The following is a 19,774-nucleotide window of genomic DNA, read 5'->3' on the forward strand; positions in this document are numbered from 1 at the left end:
TAGAGAAGCTGGTCTCTTTCCACCTGAGACCAAGCCAAGGCCCAAACTGTTGGAGCTGAAGGATTTATAGAACTGGACTTACAGAATCTATTTGTTTGGCTCCTCTGGTTTTAGCAGGGGGCACATGGTCCAGACCTGCATCTGGTTCCTGTCTCCATTTAAGAGACATTTCCAGAGATGGCCTTATGCTGTCTTCAGTGCCATTGTGCTGCTGGGTCTGCCCCCATGGTTGGCCATTGTGTCCTGCTGTGGGTGCAGTCAGGTGTTATAGGTCAGGTGCCTGAACTAGACTCTGGATGTGGGGTTGCCGCCCAGGAGAGCAGCTTGGGCATGGCATAAAGTTGGAGGGATGTTGCTATTTAGGGAAGTTTCCCATTCACCCTCCTTGGTCAGTCTCCCTCTCCATTGGCCCATACCATTTGCAGGTGGCCTCTGATTCTGCCTCTGAGATCTGTTTGCCCACTCAGATTTCCGATGCAGCCCCCTCACTACCCCAACACTTCCCACCCAGCCTTGGGTCTCTTGCTTCCCCTCACACCAGCTCTTGGTGCCACCTGGGAGACATCTGTTCCTTTCACTCCCACTGCCTCTGAGTCTGCTCGCTTTGACCATGATGCACCGTGATGCAGACTCACCTGTCCACGTGTCTTCTTCAAACAGGCTTAGGCCTGGACCATACCACACCCACGCCAGGTATCTCAGAGGTTTTTGGGTTCTTTTGACCACTGCTGCTGCTGTTTCCTTTGTTTCTAGTCATGAAAATAGAAGCTCTTCCTCACTGTGATCTATCCTCTGCTTTGTTCATTCATTCATTTATTCACTCATTCGGGCCCAAGTATGTAAAAATAGCACATTAGTCACTTTGAGAAATATGAATGTTAATCTTCAAGAGAGAAGGGATAATCTAGCCACCACCAGTCCTCAAAACCTGCTCCAGAAACCAGACCAATGGCAGGTCAGGGCTCTTTTTGCTGCATCGAATTTGCTAATTATGGGAGATGTTAGGAAGTGAAATTGCTGTCCCAGGTTTTTCTTGCCTAATATTTCATTAATATTTAATCTCCAACCCTCTTTTAAATGCCAAGAAGAATGAAACATAATGAATTAACCAAAGAATCCCAAGTCATCTAAACTATGGGCAGTTTGGCCTATATTCAGAAATCATGGCATGGTACTTTTTTCAGTATTTGTGGGAGGACTGTGCCACAGTCATAGTGATAAAGTACAAAAGAAAAGATGTTGGCATGCAGTGGAATATTATTAAGCCTGTAAAAGGAAGGAAATCCTGACACTTGCCACAATATGCATGCACCCCGAGGACACTACAGTTAGTGAAGTAAGCCAGTGCCAAAAAGACAAATCCTGTATGATTCCACTTCTGTGAGATTCCTAGAGTAATAAGATTCATAGAGACAGAAAGTAGAATGGGGACTGCCAGGGGCTGGGAGAAGGGGGAATGGGGAATTAGTATTTAATGGGGACAGAGCTTCTGTTGGGGAGGATGAGAAGGTCTGTGGGTGGATGGTGGTAACAGTTGCCCAACTATGTGGATGCATTTCATGCCACTGAATTGTCCACTTAAAAATGGTTAAAATGATAAATTTTATATTATGTATATTTACCACAGTGAAAGGAAGGGAGGGAGGGAGGGAGGGAGGAAGGGAGGAAGGAAGGAAGGAAGGAAGGAAGGAAGGAAGGAAGGAAGGAAGGAAGGAAGGAAGGAAGGAAGGAAGGAAGGGTGAGAGAGAAAGAGAGAAAGGAAGTAAGGAAGAAAGAAAAGAAACAAAAGAAAGAAGGAAAAGCCTCTTGGCCCATTTACTCACCTGAGCCAACTTGAATCGTCTAAAACCAAGTTGAGCCAATCTGAACTTGCGTAACCAGTATCAGATGAACACAGACACACGTTTTGGCCAATCACCACCTGTTTGGTGTTGTCACAGTAGAGGTGAGCTGACCACACTCATTTGAGCCTGTGGACACTGGTGCATGTGGTCACAAGGCAGTGGGTCTGCACATCATTAAGTAAAATAGTTGAAGTCCTACATTTTTGGTATCATTCAAATAAAAATGTATTGTCAAATGTATTATTAAAACAACAGCTAATTCTACTCTCTCTCCTTATTCTCAGTGTTAGGAAAACCAAATATTCTACATTGTATAATCATAGAAATTGAACAGGTGGATTTAATAAAAGCTAACTGGGTCGCTGGTATCTTCATTATGTATTATTAGCTGGTTAAACTTAGTTTTCAAATTATGAATCATAGCACTTTGTTTTAGTGTTTGCCGCCTTAGGCAGTTCCATTGAGTTGTTTATTACTTCGGACTAATAATATTGACTGAAACAGAGAAGCCCTTATGTTAGGAGAACAGAAAGCGGGTCATAGCAGGTCCATGCTGGGAATGGTGGCCTGTATAGATGTGTAGAAGTCAAATCTAGAAAATGCCCCTGGAAAACAGCAGATGTTAGTGAAGATATGGAGAAAGGGGAGCCCTCTTACTCCGTTGGTGGGAATGCAGACTGGTGCAGCCACTCTAGAAAACAGTATGGAGGTTCCTCAAAAAGTTAAAAATAGAACTACCCCATGATCCAATAATTGCACTACTGAATATTTACCAAGGATACAAAAAACACTGATTCAAAGGGGTATGTGTACCCTGATGTTTATAGCAGCATTATCAACAACAGCCAACTATGGAGAGAGCCCAAATGTCCATTGACTGATGAATAAAGGAGATGTGGCACACACACACACACATACACACACACACACACACACACACACACACACACTGGATTATTACTCAGCCATCAAAAAGAATGAAGTCTTGCTATTTGCAACAATGTGGATGGAGCTAGAGTGTATTATGCTAAGCAAAATAAGTCAGAGAAAGACAAATACCATATGATTTCACTCATATGTGGAATTTAAGAAACAAAACAGATGAGCATAGGGGAAGAGGGAAAGAAAAGAAAGGAAAGCGAACCATAAGAGATTCTTAACAAAAAGAACAAACTGAGGGCTGATGGCAGGAGGTGGGTGGGGGATGGGCCGATGGGTGATGGGCATTAAGGAGGGCATTTGTTGTGGTGAGCACTGGGTTTGGTATGTAAGTGCTGAATCACTAAATTCTACTCCTGAAGCCAATTTTACCATACGTGTTAACTAACTAAAATTTAAATAAAAACTTGAAATAAAAGAAAGAAATGCCCTGGGAATGGGTTTCTAACATTGACTTAGTATTGGTCATTTGATTTCCTTTCAATTTATGGACCTTTGTTTTCTTCATTTTTCAGCTGTCAAGCTAGCTTTCTCAGAATGTGAGTGCAGGACTCTAGGCTGGGTGTAGGAGAGGCCTCGGGTCTCCTGAGCAAATGCAGGAGCCTGCCAGAAATCCAAGAGACTGTTCTTCTGCCTTGGAGGGCTGCTGCCATGAAACTCTGCTCACACAGGGCTTCTCATCTTTAAAGCAGAAGGATGGGAAAATGTGCCAATGTCTGCAGCAAACTTATAGACCATATGGGAGGAGCAGCCATGATGGTGGCCAGCCACAGTTTTAGAAAGGGGTGGTTGTAGGTTTTCTCCTTTGATAATTGATCACAACCAAATGGAAGACTCCCTAGTTCCATAGCACACTCTGCTTTAAGAGGTAGATTTACCTCCTTTTCCAAAAATGAATCCAAGGGTGACATCCTGGTGCGTGAGGCAGGCAACCGGGAGAGAAGAACGTCTGTGCCATCTGGATCGCCCACCTTCTTCCCTGGGCCCACCCTCCTTTCTCTTGGCTTTTGTGCCCAAGGAGAGGGTTAGTCCTGCACAAGCTGGCAGTTGACCTTCAGGTTATTCTTTCCACATTATTTTTATTTTTGTTTTTATTTATTTTTTTTAATGTTTTCAATGTTTATTTATTCTTGAGAGACAGAGACAGAGTGTGAGTCAGGGAGGGACAGAGAGATTGGGAGACACATAATCAGAAGCAGGCTCCAGGGTCCGAGCTGTCAGCACATAGCCTGATGTGGGGCTTGAACTCATGAACCGTGATATTGTGACCTGAGCTGAAGTTGGATGCTTAACCAACTGAGCCACCCAGGCGCCCCTCCACATTGTTTTCAAATTGTAGTGGTATACCCATGAAATAAAATATACTATTTTGACTGTCTTAAAATGTACAGTTTGGTGGCATTTAGTACAGCATTGTACAACCATCACTATTTAGCCCCAGAACATTTTCATCACCCTAAAAGGAGAGCCCATACTTACTAATCAGTTACTCCCCATCCTCCCCTCCCCCCAGCCCCTGCCAATGCGAAGTCTGCTTTCTCTGCGTACAGATGTGCCTGTTTCTGGACATTTTCATCCAAATGGAATCATACAGTATGTGACCTTTTGTGTCTGGCTTCTTTCACTTAGCATAATATTTTCAGGGTTCACCTGTGTTATGGCACGCATCAGGACTTCGTTCCTTTTCATGGCTGAGTGATATTCCGTTCAAGGGATACACCATACTTTATTTATCCACTCACCAGTTGATAGACATGTGGGTTGTTTCTGCCTTTTGACTATTGTCCGTAATACTGCCGTGAGCATTTGGGTACAAGGCTTTGTGCAGATAGCTGTTCTCGCTCCTTTTTTGGGGTGCAATTCCTGGATCACATGGGTGGTGTTTAACTTTTTAAGGATTCACAAACTGTTTTTCACCATGGTGAGCATTTTATGTTTCCACCAGCAATGCCCTGGGTTCCCGGCTGCTCTCAAATGGCAGAGATTTAATAGCCCCCAAACCTTAATGGCTCAGCTCTTGAGCCATTGGGCTCACCTCTTGAGCCCCTCAGGCCTGGTCATGCAGGAACCGCCCTTGTTTGCCCGTGTGTTTTCTCATTCTCTGGCTTGCAGAGGTACCCCAGGCACCGCTTACCCTTTATGAAGCTTCAGTGAAGAGAGTGAATGATAAAGTCAAAGACGTGCCAGGTGGTCCTGTGGTCAGCAGTAGGGGATGTTTTAGCAGACCAGACACAGAGAACATGACCAGGCCCTGAGTGTGCAACGTAGGGCTCAGTGGAAATGGCAGCTCATCAGCCTACCCCTAGGTAGGGCTGCCAGATTTAGTAAATAACAAGAGGATACCCAGTTAAGCTTGAACTTCAGACAAATGGTGAATAATTTTTTAGTATTGGTATGTTCCATGAAATATGGATGGGGGCAGGGTGGAGGGAGTGTAAGGAGGGAACTCTCCTTCCCCCTCCCATTCACAGGCCCAGCCAGGAGATGTTAAAAGATAGACCTACTGGCTGGTTTCCCTAATGGATCTTGTCATGATTCTTTTAAGCCACAGATTGGCTTTAGAAAGATATGATCACCCCCATGGGGATGACCATTATAAGAATAAATACTTCATCCAAGCTCTCATTCTCCTCCAGACAAATACCATGGGAGTGATCAGAATTGTAAGAGGAGCAGAAGAAGAACAATATTGTCATTTTTCTGAGCCACCTGAATGTCAGGGGACAGAAGTGAGGTATGTTTAGTGTGCTAAGTCAGATCTTCAGTTGGACCATGGTGGCTTATGCTTTCAGCCCGGCCATGGAGCACCCAACATGCAGCAAATTCTGGCTGACCCCTGTTGAGTGGGGACAGAGGAACATCGGACCAGTAGGGGTGACTGATGCCTTTGGAAACAGGGAGCATGAGGTGCTGTCACCAGAGAAGGCTGTCACCTAATTTATTTTTGAGGGGGTGGGGGAGGGGCAGAGAGAGAGGGAGACACAGAATCTGAAGCAGGCTCCAGGTTCTGAGCTGTCAGCATAGAGCCCGATGCAGGGCTTGAACTCACGAACCGTGAGATCATAACCTGAGCTGAAGTCAGAAGCTTAATTGACTGAGCCACCCAGGTACCCCCTGAGTTATTTGCAAGCCTGGAATTTCTCTGACAAGAAGTCATGTGTAAGGGGAGATAGGACAGGTCAGTGGGAAGGTTGTGGCTTGCCTGGCTTTGAGCTGATGTTGTGTCCCTCCACGTGTCACTAACATGCTTGTCACTCAGGAGAATGCTTGTATTTGATTTTTATTACAGATAGCGTGAGTGTGTGTGCACTTATTTGCTATTGTTTCATCTCAAGTAATGTGGGTTATATTGCTTATTTTCCATTTAATCAAGCAGACGAAATCAGAATTGACACTTTTAAAAAATCCTAGCTTTAGTTTCACCAACTGGAGCCAAGATACTTATTAGAGCAATTTATTCAAATTAGTATACTTTTATTGCAGACAAATCATCTCTGCCCTGAGCAGCAGTCTCTGGTCCTGACATGTTAGGACCAGTCTGTGCCACAGGTCCGTGTTCTGTTCTCAGGACTCTGGGGAGGGTGTCCCACCACCTACGCCAGATTTCATTTAACTTGTCTCACTCACCATCTTCTCTCAGTGGATGGTTGATGTGGCTTCCAGCCCATGGCAGCGGGAATACTCCATGGCAATTACTTGGTGAGGGACATGGCCCTCATGTTCCTGTTGGCTGGAAAGAACTGAGGTAACCCTGGCTGGCATCTTTTTTTGAGGTGTGGCTGGCTGCTGTACCTTGGGGAGTGCACAAAAGGATTTAAGTAGCATCTTCATCTAAGATGCTGGGAGCCCCAAATCCACCTGGGCCTCTATGATGTTAATTTCAGATGCTGCTCCCCATGCTGCCAAGCGCGCCCCCGCCTTGCCCTCAAGATGGAAATTAGAGCACCAGATGGCCTTTCCCAAACCCACCTCTCTGAAAACAACCCCAGCTGTTTATTATGAACTGTGGTTGTCATGGTGATGAGTGGAGAGAATGTTGACATGGAGGATAGGGTCGAGCCTGTAGAAGCTTTGGGGAGAAGTTGCCTCTATGAGTGGATCTGAGACCCTGTATTGCCTGTTGTCACCACATGCCGTGGCTCCGTGCCAGGTGTCCCATGGACAGGTGTAGGCAGCCAGCTTATGCCCACCTGGCCAAGCTGTAACCCCATGGGGGCTGCATCCCCCAGAGGGGCACCTCTTCCATTTGCCAAAGGCACCCAGTATAAGACAAGACAAGCAGCAGTCTTTTCTTCACAATGGATTTGGCACTGGGACGAGAGACTGTCGCCCTACATCTGTGGCAGAAAACTTAGATTCCACCCCAAGCTGTAACATTTGTAGATGTGGTGTTATCTTAGTCCGTTTGGGCTGCTATCACAAAAACACCATAGACTGGGTGGCTTATAAACAACAGACATTTATTTCTCGCAGTTGTGGAAGCAGGAAGTCCAAGATCAAGGCGGCAGCAGATCTGGTGTCTGGTGAGGGGCCACTTCCTGGTTCATAGCCAGCGCCTTCCCACTGTGTCTGCACATGGTGGAAGAGGCGAGGGAGCTCTCTGGAGTCTCTCTTATAAGGACAGTGATCCTACTCATGAGGGTGGCATCCTTATGAGCTCGTCTAATCCTAATTATATCCCAAAGGCCCCATCTCCTTGGGGGTTAGGTTTCAATATATGAAATTGGTGGGGGCACAGACATTCAGTCTACAATAGGTGTAGTTGACCCATTTTCAGTTGTCAGTGGTTGGTTTGTTTCTTTAGGGTTTTTGGAGATGACTAGTGTCCATTCAGCTCCTAGTAAGGTAGTGCGGGCCTTCAGGAAATGAAGTCGGTGAACTCAGCCTAGGGAAAGTCACCAGGTTAGAGACCTTACGAACAAGAGGGAAAACACAGATATGCTCTAAGTGGACCTTGAAATAGCCACGCATGAAAGACGACAGAAGGTTTTCTGGGAGGATGTCGCAAATTTGAGTTTCACGTAAAGTGGATGGGAATAGCATTTCCAGTGAGAGTTCCCATTATCCCCTTTGGGAGATTTTGCCTGGCATACCTTGGCCACAGTGGGTGGTATAGAGCCAGTAGGGCAGAGGGAAGACCTAAACTAGGAGTTTGGGAAACAAGCCTGACTCCAGTAGGACCCTGGTGACAGTGGTCCCCAAGCCAGGGTCAGCCCTACAAGAAGGGACACTGTCAGCTTGGCTTGCTCAGCATAGGGTCCACTCATCACAGCCCTCTCATCTAGGGAAGGATGGGTTCAGGTCCCAGAAGGAGGGCAGAGGAGCATGCCAGTTGTCCCAGGCAGGCCTGAGCCCCAGAGCCCCCCAACTTGGGGACATACTAGGGCAGCAGAGGGAGGCCAGCATCCATGTGATGGTCTGATTGTTCACAGGGCTTGGGATAGAGACAGTGTTTTGGGCTTCCAGCCAAGGATGCAGGGACCTACCAGACATCTGACCCTCCTGGCCCCAGTTGCACCTCTGCATCCCCTCTATTCCAGGAAAGCCTCATTTCTTCCTGTAGCTTGAGTTCTGATTTCTCTCAGGATATGGCAACACCTTCCTTTTCCCCTTTGTGTGCAATCTTCCCCATGCTTAAAGCCCAGTCCCACTTTTTCCACCTCCCATCTGAACCATCCCTGTCCTCCTCACCTCCCAATGCCTCTGAAATGCGGTGGTGTTTTTAGTCACAGAGGAGATGCTCAGCTAGGAATCTTTGGTCTGCTTGGTGTCATCAGTGCCAGGATGGTGGGCCCATGTCTCTTGAGCTTTCTGTAACCCTCCCAGAGAGATTGAATGACATCAAAGAACACAGCAGTGACAATCTAGATAGAGAAGACTGGCAACAGCCTCTTACTGTGCCACCTGGACCTGTGGGAACTAGCCATTAGTGCCAACACCTGGAGCCTCAGTCGTCTCAGCTGTAAACAAGGAGAGGGAATAATGTCAGTTATAAATAACTTTATAAATAAAGTGAAAATAAATTTATAAATAAACACAAGTATAGTGTATATTTATAATATAAATATAAACTTATTTCCTTATAACTTATTAATGTCATTGTTATCATCATCCTCGTCCTTATATTGTTACTACTTGATACTTTATTTCTAGAAAGTTCTGAAACTTCACATGATGGCTTACATCTCCTTTGGGATTTGGACAGTGATTTTAGTGCTGTGGATCTGGCCTTTATCTTCTGGATGGTACAAGGCACTAAATAGAGATACCTAAACTTTAAATTTTGTTAATTGAAGTAAAATAAATTTTGGTTTGATGTCCTCTTTAAGAGAATACCTGTGACTTGTCCTTGGGGCATTTTGTTTTTTCTAGTAGTAGATTGACCAATTTGCATTAACTAAAGAATTTAGATCCTAGAGTTTAGAATTTGCATTAAACTAATAATTTATATTTTTTAGAAATATGGTGTCAACTCTTGGACACTGTTGTTGGGAATGTAAAATGGTACAGTTGCCATGGAAAAAAGTATGGTGGTTCATCAAAAATTAAAAATAAAACTATAGTGTAATCCTGCAATTCCACGTAAGGGTATATACCCAAAGAATTGAAAACAGGAACTTTAAGAGATATTTGTACCCATGTTCAGAGCAGTGTTATTCACAGTAGCCCAAAGGAGGAAGCAACCCAAGTGTCCATTGACAGATGAATGGATAAATCAAATGTAATATATACAAACAGTGAAATATTATTCAGCCTCAAAAAGTCAGGAAATTATGACACATGTTACAACATAGATGAACCTTGAGGACATTATGCTGAGTGAAATAAGCCAGTCACAAAAAGACAAATCCTGTAAGATTCCACTTATATGAGGTACCTAGAGTAGTTAAATTGATAGAGATGACCAGTAACTGGAGTGAGACAGTAATGGGAAATTAATGTTTAATGCATACATATTTTCAGTTGTGCAAGATGAAAAGAATTCTGGAGATGGATGGTGGTGATAGTTGTACAATGTTAATGTACTTCATGACTCTGAACTACACAGTTAAAAGTGGCAAATTTTATGTATGTTTTACCACAATTAAAAAATGATAATAAAATTAGAAAATTGGATTCAAAACATGAAGATGACACAAACAAGTGGAAAGATATATCATGCTCATAGAATGATAATTCATATTTTTAAAATGCCCATCCTACACAAGGCAGTCTACAGATTCAGCGCAATCCCTATCAAAATACCAATAACATTTTTCATAGAACTAGAACAGATAATCATAAAATTTGTAAGTAAACACAAAGACCCCAAATAGCCAAAGCAATCTTGAGGAAGAAGAACAAAGCTGAAGGTATCACAATCCCAGGTTTCAAGATACACTACAGAGCAGTAGTAATCAAAACAGTATGGTACTGGCACAAAAATAGACATAGTGATCAATGAAACACAATAGAGTCCAGAAATAAATCCATGCTTACATGGTCAAATAATCTACGACGTGGAAGCCAAGAATATATGATTGAAAGAAAATCTCTTCAGTAATGGTGCTGGGAAAACTGGACCACTTTCTTATACCACACACAAAAATAAACTCAAAATGAATTAAAGACCTGAATGTGAGGTCTGAAACCAAAAAAATCCTAGAAGAGAACACAGGCAGTAATTTCTCTCTGACATTGGCCATAGCAACATTTTTTCTAGCTATGTCTCCTGAGGCAAGGGCAACAAAAGCAAAAATAAATGATTGGGACTATACCAAACTAAAAAGCTTTTGCACAGCAAAGGAAGACACCAACAAAGCAAAGAGACAACTTACGTAATGGGAGAAGATATTTGCAAATGATATATCCAATAAGAAGTTAATATCCAAAATATATTAAAAACTTATGCAACTCAACACCAAAAAAAAAAAGATTAAAAAATGGGCAGAAGACATGAACAGACATTTTTCCAAAGATGACATACAGATGGCCAACAGACAAATGAAAAGATGTTCAACATCACTTATCATCAAGGAAATGCAAATCAAAAGCACAATGAGATACCACCTTATACCTGCCAGAATGGCTAGAATCAAAAAAACAAGAAATAAGCATTGGTGAGGATGTGGAGAAAAAGGAATTCTTGTGCACTCTTGGTGGGAATATAAATTGGTGCAACCACTGTGGAAAACAATATGGAAATTAAAAATAGAACTCAAAAAATTAAAAATAGAACTACCATACAATTCAGTAATTCCATTGCTGGGTCTTTACCCAAAGAAAACAAAAACACTAATTTGAAAAGATATGTACATCCGATGTTTTTTACAGCATTATTTACAATAGCCAAGACATGGAAGTAACCCAAGTATCCATCAAGAGATAAATGGATAAAGAAGGTGTGGTATGTGTATGCAATGAAATATTGCTCAACCATAAAATGAATGAGATCTTGCCATTTACAACAACATGGGTGGACTTAGAGAGTATTATTCTAAGTGAAATAAGCCAGACAGACAAATACTGTATGGCCTCACTTATATGTGGAATCTAAAAGAACAAATGAGCAAACAAAAAACAGAAATAGGCTTAGAAATACAGGGAACAAACTGGTGGTTTTGAGAGTAATGAGGAGGGGGAAATGGGCAAAATAAGAAGATTAAAGGGTACAAACATCCAGTTATAAAATAAGTCACAGAGATGAAAAGTACAGCGTAGGAATATAGTCAATAATATTGTAATAAAGGTGACAGATGGTAAAAAAAAAAAAAGAGAAAATATGATTCAAAAACATTTTATAAATATAAAAGAATACATGTTAACTGCAGAAGAGTTTAAATTTTGTCCATATGTGCACACATACATGTACACACACATGCCTACCTACGCATTTCCCAAAATTGTATCATACTGTATCTTGGTTTATTTCTCTAATGTGTAAAAGCACCATCTCATCTTTCGCTTCCCGGTTTCCAGGTTTGCAATGGCTTGGAGCAGCCAAGGAAGCAGCAGCGTTCTGATCTCAATGGACCCGTGGACAATAACAACATCCCAGAGGTGATTTTTTTTTTTTTTAATTTTTTTTTTTCAACGTTTATTTATTTTTGGGACAGAGAGAGACAGAGCATGAACAGGGGAGGGGCAGAGAGAGAGAGGGAGACACAGAATCGGAAACAGGCTCCAGGCTCTGAGCCATCAGCCCAGAGCCCGACGCGGGGCTCGAACTCACGGACCGCGAGATCGTGACCTGGCTGAAGTCGGACGCTTAACCGACTGAGCCACCCAGGCGCCCCTAGAGGTGATTTTCTCTAAGGATAAGAGTTGTGGCTTAGGATTCTGATGTTGGACCTGCATACCCCATCATGGTCTTCTCGGCCTCTCCATGATGTTCTCATGCCACCCAGTGCCTGGGAAGGTGGGGGGTTCAAGTCAAACAAAGTTGGGTGTCTCTGTAGGAGGAGGAAGGAAAGGTTCTTTCCTGTTCAGGCTCATACCACTGTGTGTTCATGTGTTGCTAATGGTATATTTGTTGGCGGGGGGCGGGGGGTCATTTGTGCTCCCCTGGTTTGACAGAAACTCATTATACTCCACTATCAGACAGTTATGTTCTAAGCCAGCGTTACTCAACTGTGGCACCATTGACATTTGGACCAGAACATTCTTTGTTGTGAAGGGCTGTCCTTTTCACTGTAGGATGGTTAGAAGTATCTCTGGCTTCTACCCACTATATGCCAGTAGCTCACAACCCCCTCCCCAAGCTGTGACAACCAAAAATGTCTACAGACATTGCCAAATGTCCCCTTGGGGACAAAAATCATCCCAGTTGAGAGCCACTGTTCTAAACCAACAACATGATTTTGAAAAACAATCCTGTATACACAAACACTGCCTTGATGGAGGTTATTAAAATGAGGCCTTAATAAATAATTTATTTCCCTTTTCTGTAGAACATAGTTTGGATGGGATTTTCCAGCTTTGGTGAAATAACTCTGGCCACCCCATAGAGTGGTGTCCAATCTCCTTTATCTTACTTTTAAAGACAAGCTCTGGTAATTCTCATGCCTACCAGTTGGAGAACCATTGGTTGTATGGTCTCTAGTCTCTCTTTTAGCAGTGGCAGGCTAATCTGGGGGTCCCTAAGTTTTAGATGATGGCCTTTGTACCCCATGTTTTCTCATGGGAATTGATTCCATATGTCCTGCCTAAACACCATGGTGCCTAAATGACATTGGTTTGCTTTATGGAGCTGACTTTTAAGGAACATCAGTTACTCAGTGGGGTTTAACTTTTCACATATGGTACTCAGCCTAGATCTTATGGGCCATCTATTTAAAACTGTCATGTGTTTGTTTTTCTTTTCTTTTTTTTTTTTTTCATATTTCCTAACAGACAAAGAAGGTGGCATCATTTCCAAGTTTTGTGGCTGGTAAGTGACTTTGAATTTAATGTTTGGAAACAGTTGCATTTTTTTTCTCCAAGCAAATGGTATTTTTACTTTTGTTTTCTCCTGCAAAGCTTGTTTAAAAAAGCACACCTTCAAGATGAAAACAATATTATAATAAGAAAAGGTGCTTAGGCATTTTGTTGTTTGAGCACTTTGTAAGCCCATATTGTTATAGAGGGAGGGGGATTCAGTTGATTAGGGAACGGTAGACCATCCCATTTAATTACACCCTCAGTAATGGCCTCACACATGACACTGATGATTGAATTAATAGATTGAAATGTGTCTGTATAAGCAGCTAATTATGATCTAACACTTTTGATTACAGTGGATATAATTGCATCCAAATTCAGGCTGTTACTCCTTTTTTAGACTCTTCATTTCCCTCCGCTCTCCTGTCTTTTTTTTGAGGGGGGTTAATACTGCATTTCAGCATTCAATCAAAAAACCAGAACCAATCTGTTCTGTACCACTTGTTGGTGTGGGGAGAATGCCTGCTTGCCTTTTGGCATAACCAACTTTGCATTGTATGAAGGGCTTCAGGGAACCTTGGGCCCTCCCTTTCAAAGGCCCTCCAACACCACTATAAGGAGTCTTTTATTTTTTTATTTTTATTTTATTTTTATTTATTTATTTTTTAATTTTTTTTAACGTTTATTTATTTCTGAGACAGAGAGAGACACAGCATGAACGGGGGAGGGGCAGAGAGAGAGGGAGACACAGAATCGGAAGCAGGCTCCAGGCTCTGAGCCATCAGCCCAGAGCCCGACGCAGGGCTCGAACTCGCGGACCGCGAGATCGTGACCTGAGCTGAAGTCGGACGCTTAACTGACTGAGCCACCCAGGCGCCCCTATTTTTATTTTTAAAAAATTTTTTTAATGTTTATTTTTGAAGGAGAGAGAGATAGTATGAGAGGGGGAGGAGCAGAGAGAGAGAGAGAGAGGGAGAGAGAGAGACAGAATCGGAAGGAGGCTCCAGGCTCTGAGCTGTCAGCACAGAGGCCGACGTGGGGCTTGAACTCACAGACCACAAGATCATGACCTGAGCCAAAGTCAGACATTCAACCGACTGAGCCACCTAGGCACCCCTTTAAGGAGCCTTTTAAATAGGATCTTTCTTCAGCCAGGAGGGTGTTTCCTGCTCTTGCTAATGTTACAATAAACAGTGTGAATTTTATTAATTCTTTCAATAAGCTGGTAATTAATTTTTATGAAAATTTAAAAGTGCAAGGTAAATCAGTCTTCAGAGATAAGTAACTTTAAAACCTTTCCTACCCTGGTTTTCTTTTTTAGTAAAGAAGTGACACCTGGGAAACTGAGGCCCCTCCAGTTCCCTTTCAAGGGACTAATTTGAACCAGGCTAACACAATTCAAACTGGTTGAAAATGAATTTATTGGCTCAAACCAATTTCAACTGGTTCAACATTGTATTGGCTCAGTGTGGCTCAAACTGGATATTAAAAACAGTTTTGAACTGTTGGAATCAATGTTATATCGTTCAAATAGACTTGGTTCCATTTCGACCAATTGAGGTAGGCTCAAATGGGTTTTGCCCAGCTGTTTACATGTGGTTCTAGGTAAGTTTTAGCAAGTTAAAACTAGATCAAACTGGTTTTCTTCAGGGCACAATAGGTTATGATAATTCTGGTCCAGCTGGCTAGTTGTGGTTTTTTCAGGACCCGATGACTGGCACGAAGAGACAACACCCATTCCATGCCCCCACTGTAGGGTTGATTGGGTTCCTGATTCAGAGGACTCGACATCTCATAAATAGGGAAAGATGTACACTTTCCTCGGTGGTCAGAATGCTGCAACGGGGTGTACCAGTCAAAGTGTTTCAGTGAGGTGGACTCTTGTGGGTCCAAGAAGCTCACTTTTCAAAGTATCATGGTGTCATCCGGGCAGAGCTCCCTCAAACTGCTTAGGGGAATGATTCAGATGTTAGATTCCCCTGGCTCTTGAGTCAGCACCCTAGGTACAGAGGAGGCAGATGGAGAAGGATCAGGAAGCAGTATCAATGCCCAGGTGCTCTGAGAAGTACCTCTCACTTCTAGCATTCCAGAAAACTCACTTCTCTGTACCAGCTTATATATAAAATCAAAACAATGTTGGATGCCCCAAACCAATTCAGTTTGGCTAAAGCTGCTTGTGACCAGCTCAAACCAGTGTGGATAGCCTTAATGTAGAATTTCCTATTAGCTATGCCCATGCAATGGTTGTCAGAGATATTGGCCCGTGAGAATATGAGGGTCTGAATTCAACTGGGATGGCTCCACACATCTTCCTTGATGGATGTTTCACACCCTTGGGCTCCTTCCTAGCTCCTATACAGCTGTGTGTACACTCACAGAAGAATGCCACTGGCAAACTGTGGCTCCTGCCTTATTCTTTTTGAGGAAGAAGCCCCATGTCTACTTATACTTAGGAGACCTTGTGAATCTGTATGTTTAGTTGAACCTTAAAAGACCTTGAAGACCTACTCAACAGACTCCTTCTTGTCTCTCATTGGCCAGAGCTGTACCATATGACCAGTGCCCTGGTCAACTTCAGTGTTGACTGGAGGATCAAGTATTTGGCTTTCCAGGAGGGCAGGGGAGAAGGTCTAGAAATGAGTATTGGGGTAACAAGCCCCCAGTGCCTACCCCAGTGCTACACCCAATCCAGCTGACAAGCATTTCAAGTGTGGGGGAACCTCCAGGGCTTGTTCAGTCTTCTGGTTGAAAGTCTGATTAGCTGAGAGGACCCAGTATAACTATGACAGGAAAACAGACCTCCCACCTCCTCTGGGTCTGAGAAATCACACTGGAAGAAAAGCTCCTTGGAGTTTTTATGAGGGATGGCCTTCAGTCCTACCTTATTTCACACCTAATAATTGTTAATAGTAATGAAAAATAATAACAGTTACTATACAATGACAACAGACACCATCTTAACATCGACTGGGGGCTTAGTGTGCACCAGTGCCAGGGATGTGTGCTGTGCACCTGCTTCAGGTCAGCCACCACAGGAAGGGCAGATGCTTCCCCTCATTCTATAGGGTAGGAAAAATGAGGTTCAAGTAACTCATTTGAGGTCATTTGGTTGCTGATACAAGACCCATATCTGGGTACTTAGCAGCATAAATTCCTCACCAGGCTGGTTTTCTGCCTTCTTGACATGCCTTCATATACCACTACCATCAATAATGAGGCCGGGGAATTCTTTTTTTAATGTTTATTTATTTATTTTGAGACAGAGAGCAAGTGGGAAAGGGGCAGAGAGAGAGGGAGAGAGGGAATCTCAAGCAGGCTCCATACTGTCAAAGCAGAGCCAACGTGGGACTTGATATCACGGACCACGAATCATGACCTGAGCTGCTATCAAGAGTTGGATGCTTAACCAGCTGAGCTACCCAGGTGCTCTTGAGGCCAGGGAATTCTTATTGGGGGCTTACTCTGAGCCAGGCACAGTTCTTAAATATACTGACTCAGCAGTCCTCCTGATATCACTAAGAGGTAGGTGCTGTCCCTGATGAGTAAACTGAGGCTCAGAGGGGGTAAGTCATTCACTCAAGATCACCAGGTAGTATGTGGCAGAGCGGGATTGGAACCCAGGTGGGAGTCTGAGCTCATTGTCCCCAAACTGTACTGCTTGAGCAACCCTTAGCATGCAGCAGGTGAGGAAAAAGAATAGGAAAAGAATGGAGAAGACATGTGGTTCAGACTCCAGGGAGTCCACAGGAGAACCTTCCAGAGGTCAGAGCCATTGGCCCCTCTCAGGCTCAGAGTCACAGCCCTCTCTCATCAGAGGCACCTGAGTGAAGAGGCCCCCATGACCACCGTCTGCAGGAAAATACCCCAGGATCTGTTGATCCTCTTGGCTCCTCTCAGACCAGAAAGGTTGATGCTGCAGGGTGAATCTTGTGCAAGGGCCCATTGGATGGAGGACCCACTGCCTTCCCTGTGGGAGGAATCCTGGAGTGGCAAGGAATGGCGGGACCCCCAGGATAACCCCTTCTGAGGGACATGGAGGCTGGCAGTGTCATAAGTCCAAGTGGACTAGGTGGTTGCCCACCTCCAAATGAGTATACATAAAAGGCTTTGCCATAAAACCAAAAAGTTGGTGCTGACCCCAAAGCAATGGAGTCTGACAGTGGCAGCTTCAGGACAAAACAACAGAGGCTGATAGATTGTATTCTGTTCCTTACACTGTTCTCCTAATCCAACAGCCAAAGCTTATGCAAGATGTCCTAAGACACACCCCACCCCACCCCACCAGCAGCTCTAGGCTTATGCTAGAACGTTGCTTGTCCTCAGGTGCCAGGGCCCTGGGGTCCCTTACAACCTGTCTCTACCGTGTCAACTTCCCCCTTGTGCACTGGCCACTCATAGAACATGGGGGCCCCTGGCCCTGCTGAGCTTGCCCCTCACACCTTTTAGGGGTCCTCACCATGATAACGCCCCTTGGTTATTTTCATGTAGTAGGAACTTATGATCTGACCTTTTAAAATGAGCACTTGCGGTGAACCTGTTCAGATTAAGACTCCTAAAATGAAGGCAGCTCACATCTCTTCTTCTCCAGCCTGTCAGAGGGGCCAGGCTCCTGAATCACAGAGCGGACAGGCCTGGGGGACTGGTGGGCATGTGTCTGGGATGCTGTTGGTGGGAGGATGGGAGTAAGGTAAACCTGGGCTGTAGGGGCCCAGAGCATTCCAAAGGGAAGTTGTGAAAGCCAAAATAACTTTCCTTTTTGGGGGGCATTTGGGTGGCTTGGTCAGTTGAGTGTCTGACTCTTGATGTCAGCTCAGGTCACGATCTCACAGTCCATGAGATGGACAGTGAGGAGCCTTCTTAGAATTCTCTTTCTCCCTTTCTCTTTACCTCTCTCTCTCTCTCTCTCTCAAAATAAATAAAGTTAAAAAAAATGACTTTCCTTTTTTACAAACATTATTTGATCTTGTCTCCAGTTTTCCAAATGGAGTCGTGAATAGGGATTAGACAGATTTTAAAATAGGAACTTCTATTCACTGGAGGTTTGTTAAGATATTTCTGAGTAGTGCTTAGATCAAGCCAAAATCCCTAAGAATTAAAAATGCATTCTACCCTGGAAATCCTTATTTCCCTTTTCCATCTGCCCATCCCAGACCCCCGATCCCTTTCTGGAATAGAAGTTACTGTTAAGTCTCTTGTGAATCCTTCCAGAAATTTCTTGGACATATATAAAACTATAGACTCTTTTCTTAAAAATAGATATTACACTGGGACAAATGGGTCTGTACTTTGCTTTTTCATTTCTTGCTACATCTTGGAGATAACAGCTCTAGAACCACCTAATTGTTAAGTGACTGCCCAGGATTCAGGTTCATGGACATATGATGGGTATTAATGAGTCCTCCGTGGATTATTTGGTTGTGTTTAGTCAGTGCAGCAGTGAGCAGCTTCATGGATATGTCTCTGTGTCCATGTATGAGTTCTCTTACAGAAGCCGTTCCTAGATAGAGCAGTGTTACAGCCTGCCACATGTCAATTTGGGTAGAAATGGCCCAAGAGGAAGACAGGGTTGTGTGTGAGAATGCTGGTTTACCAACACTGCATGCCATCCAACTGTTTGGTCTTAGCCAGGCCAACGGATGAAAAGTGATATATTCTTGATGTTATGTGCACGTCTTCCATTGGAAGTGAAGCCAAATGCCGTTTCATGTGTTTACAAGCTGTTTGTGTTGATTTTCCTGTGTGATGTCTGTTTGTCTCCTTTGCCCACTCCTCTGTTGGATTTTTGGTGTTTATTATTGATTTGCACTGTTCTTTACATATAAAGGATATTTGCCCTTTGATTTATATTGTAAAAGTTTTCCTTAAGCTACTGTCATCTTTTGCTTTTTTGCATTTTTTAAAGTTTTTATTTGGGGCGCTTGGGTGGCTCAGTTGGTTAAGCATCCAACTTTGGCTCAGGCCATGATCTCACGGTTGGTGGGTTCAAGTCCTGTGTTGGTCTCTGTGCTGACAGCTCAGAGCCTGGAGCCTGCTTCGGATTCTGTGTCTCCCTCTCTCTCTCTGCCCCTCCCCTGCTCACACTCTCTCTGTCTCCTTCAAAAATAAACATTAAAAAATATTTTTAAAAAGTAGAGTTTTTATTTACATTCCAATTAGTTAACACACAGTGTTAGCTTCGGGTGTACAATATAGTGATTCAGAACTTGCATACAACACTCAATGTTCATCACAAATGTACTCCTGATCCCCGTCACCTTTTAACCCATCCTCCCCACCTCCCCTCTGGTAACCATCAGTTTGTTCCCTATAGTTAAGAGTCTTTTCTTGGTTTAATTCTCTCTTTTTTTCCCTTTGCTCCTTTTTTTTCCCTTAAATTCCACATATGAGTGAAATCATATGGTATTTGTCTTTCTTTGTCTTATTTCACTTAGCATAATACCCTCTAGCTTATCCATCTATATCACTGCAAATGGCAAGATTTCATTCTTTTTATGGCTAAGTAATATTCCTTACACACACACACACACACACACACACACACACACACACCACATCTTCTTAATCTGTTCATCAAGTCAGTAGACACTTGGGCT

At 43.5% G+C, this 19,774-nt stretch overlaps 1 protein-coding gene across 6 annotated transcripts in view; it reads left to right on the forward strand.

Moving 5' to 3' along the window:
• Nucleotides 1–19,774, forward strand: part of APBA2 (amyloid beta precursor protein binding family A member 2) — a 275,852-nt gene that overhangs the window by 219,575 nt on the left and 36,503 nt on the right. For all 6 annotated transcript variants that reach the window (XM_086711374.1, XM_086711372.1, XM_086711371.1 and 3 more), the window contains 2 exons: nt 11,742–11,822; nt 13,155–13,191. In XM_086711374.1, the coding sequence (XP_086567500.1) occupies nt 11,742–11,822; nt 13,155–13,191 (118 nt within the window). The remainder of the gene's footprint in view (nt 1–11,741; nt 11,823–13,154; nt 13,192–19,774) is intronic.

Source organism: Puma concolor, chromosome B3 (genome assembly GCF_028749965.1).
Source record: "Puma concolor isolate L17-30 chromosome B3, mPumCon1.1.hap2, whole genome shotgun sequence".
NCBI classification, from domain to species: domain Eukaryota; kingdom Metazoa; phylum Chordata; class Mammalia; order Carnivora; family Felidae; genus Puma; species Puma concolor.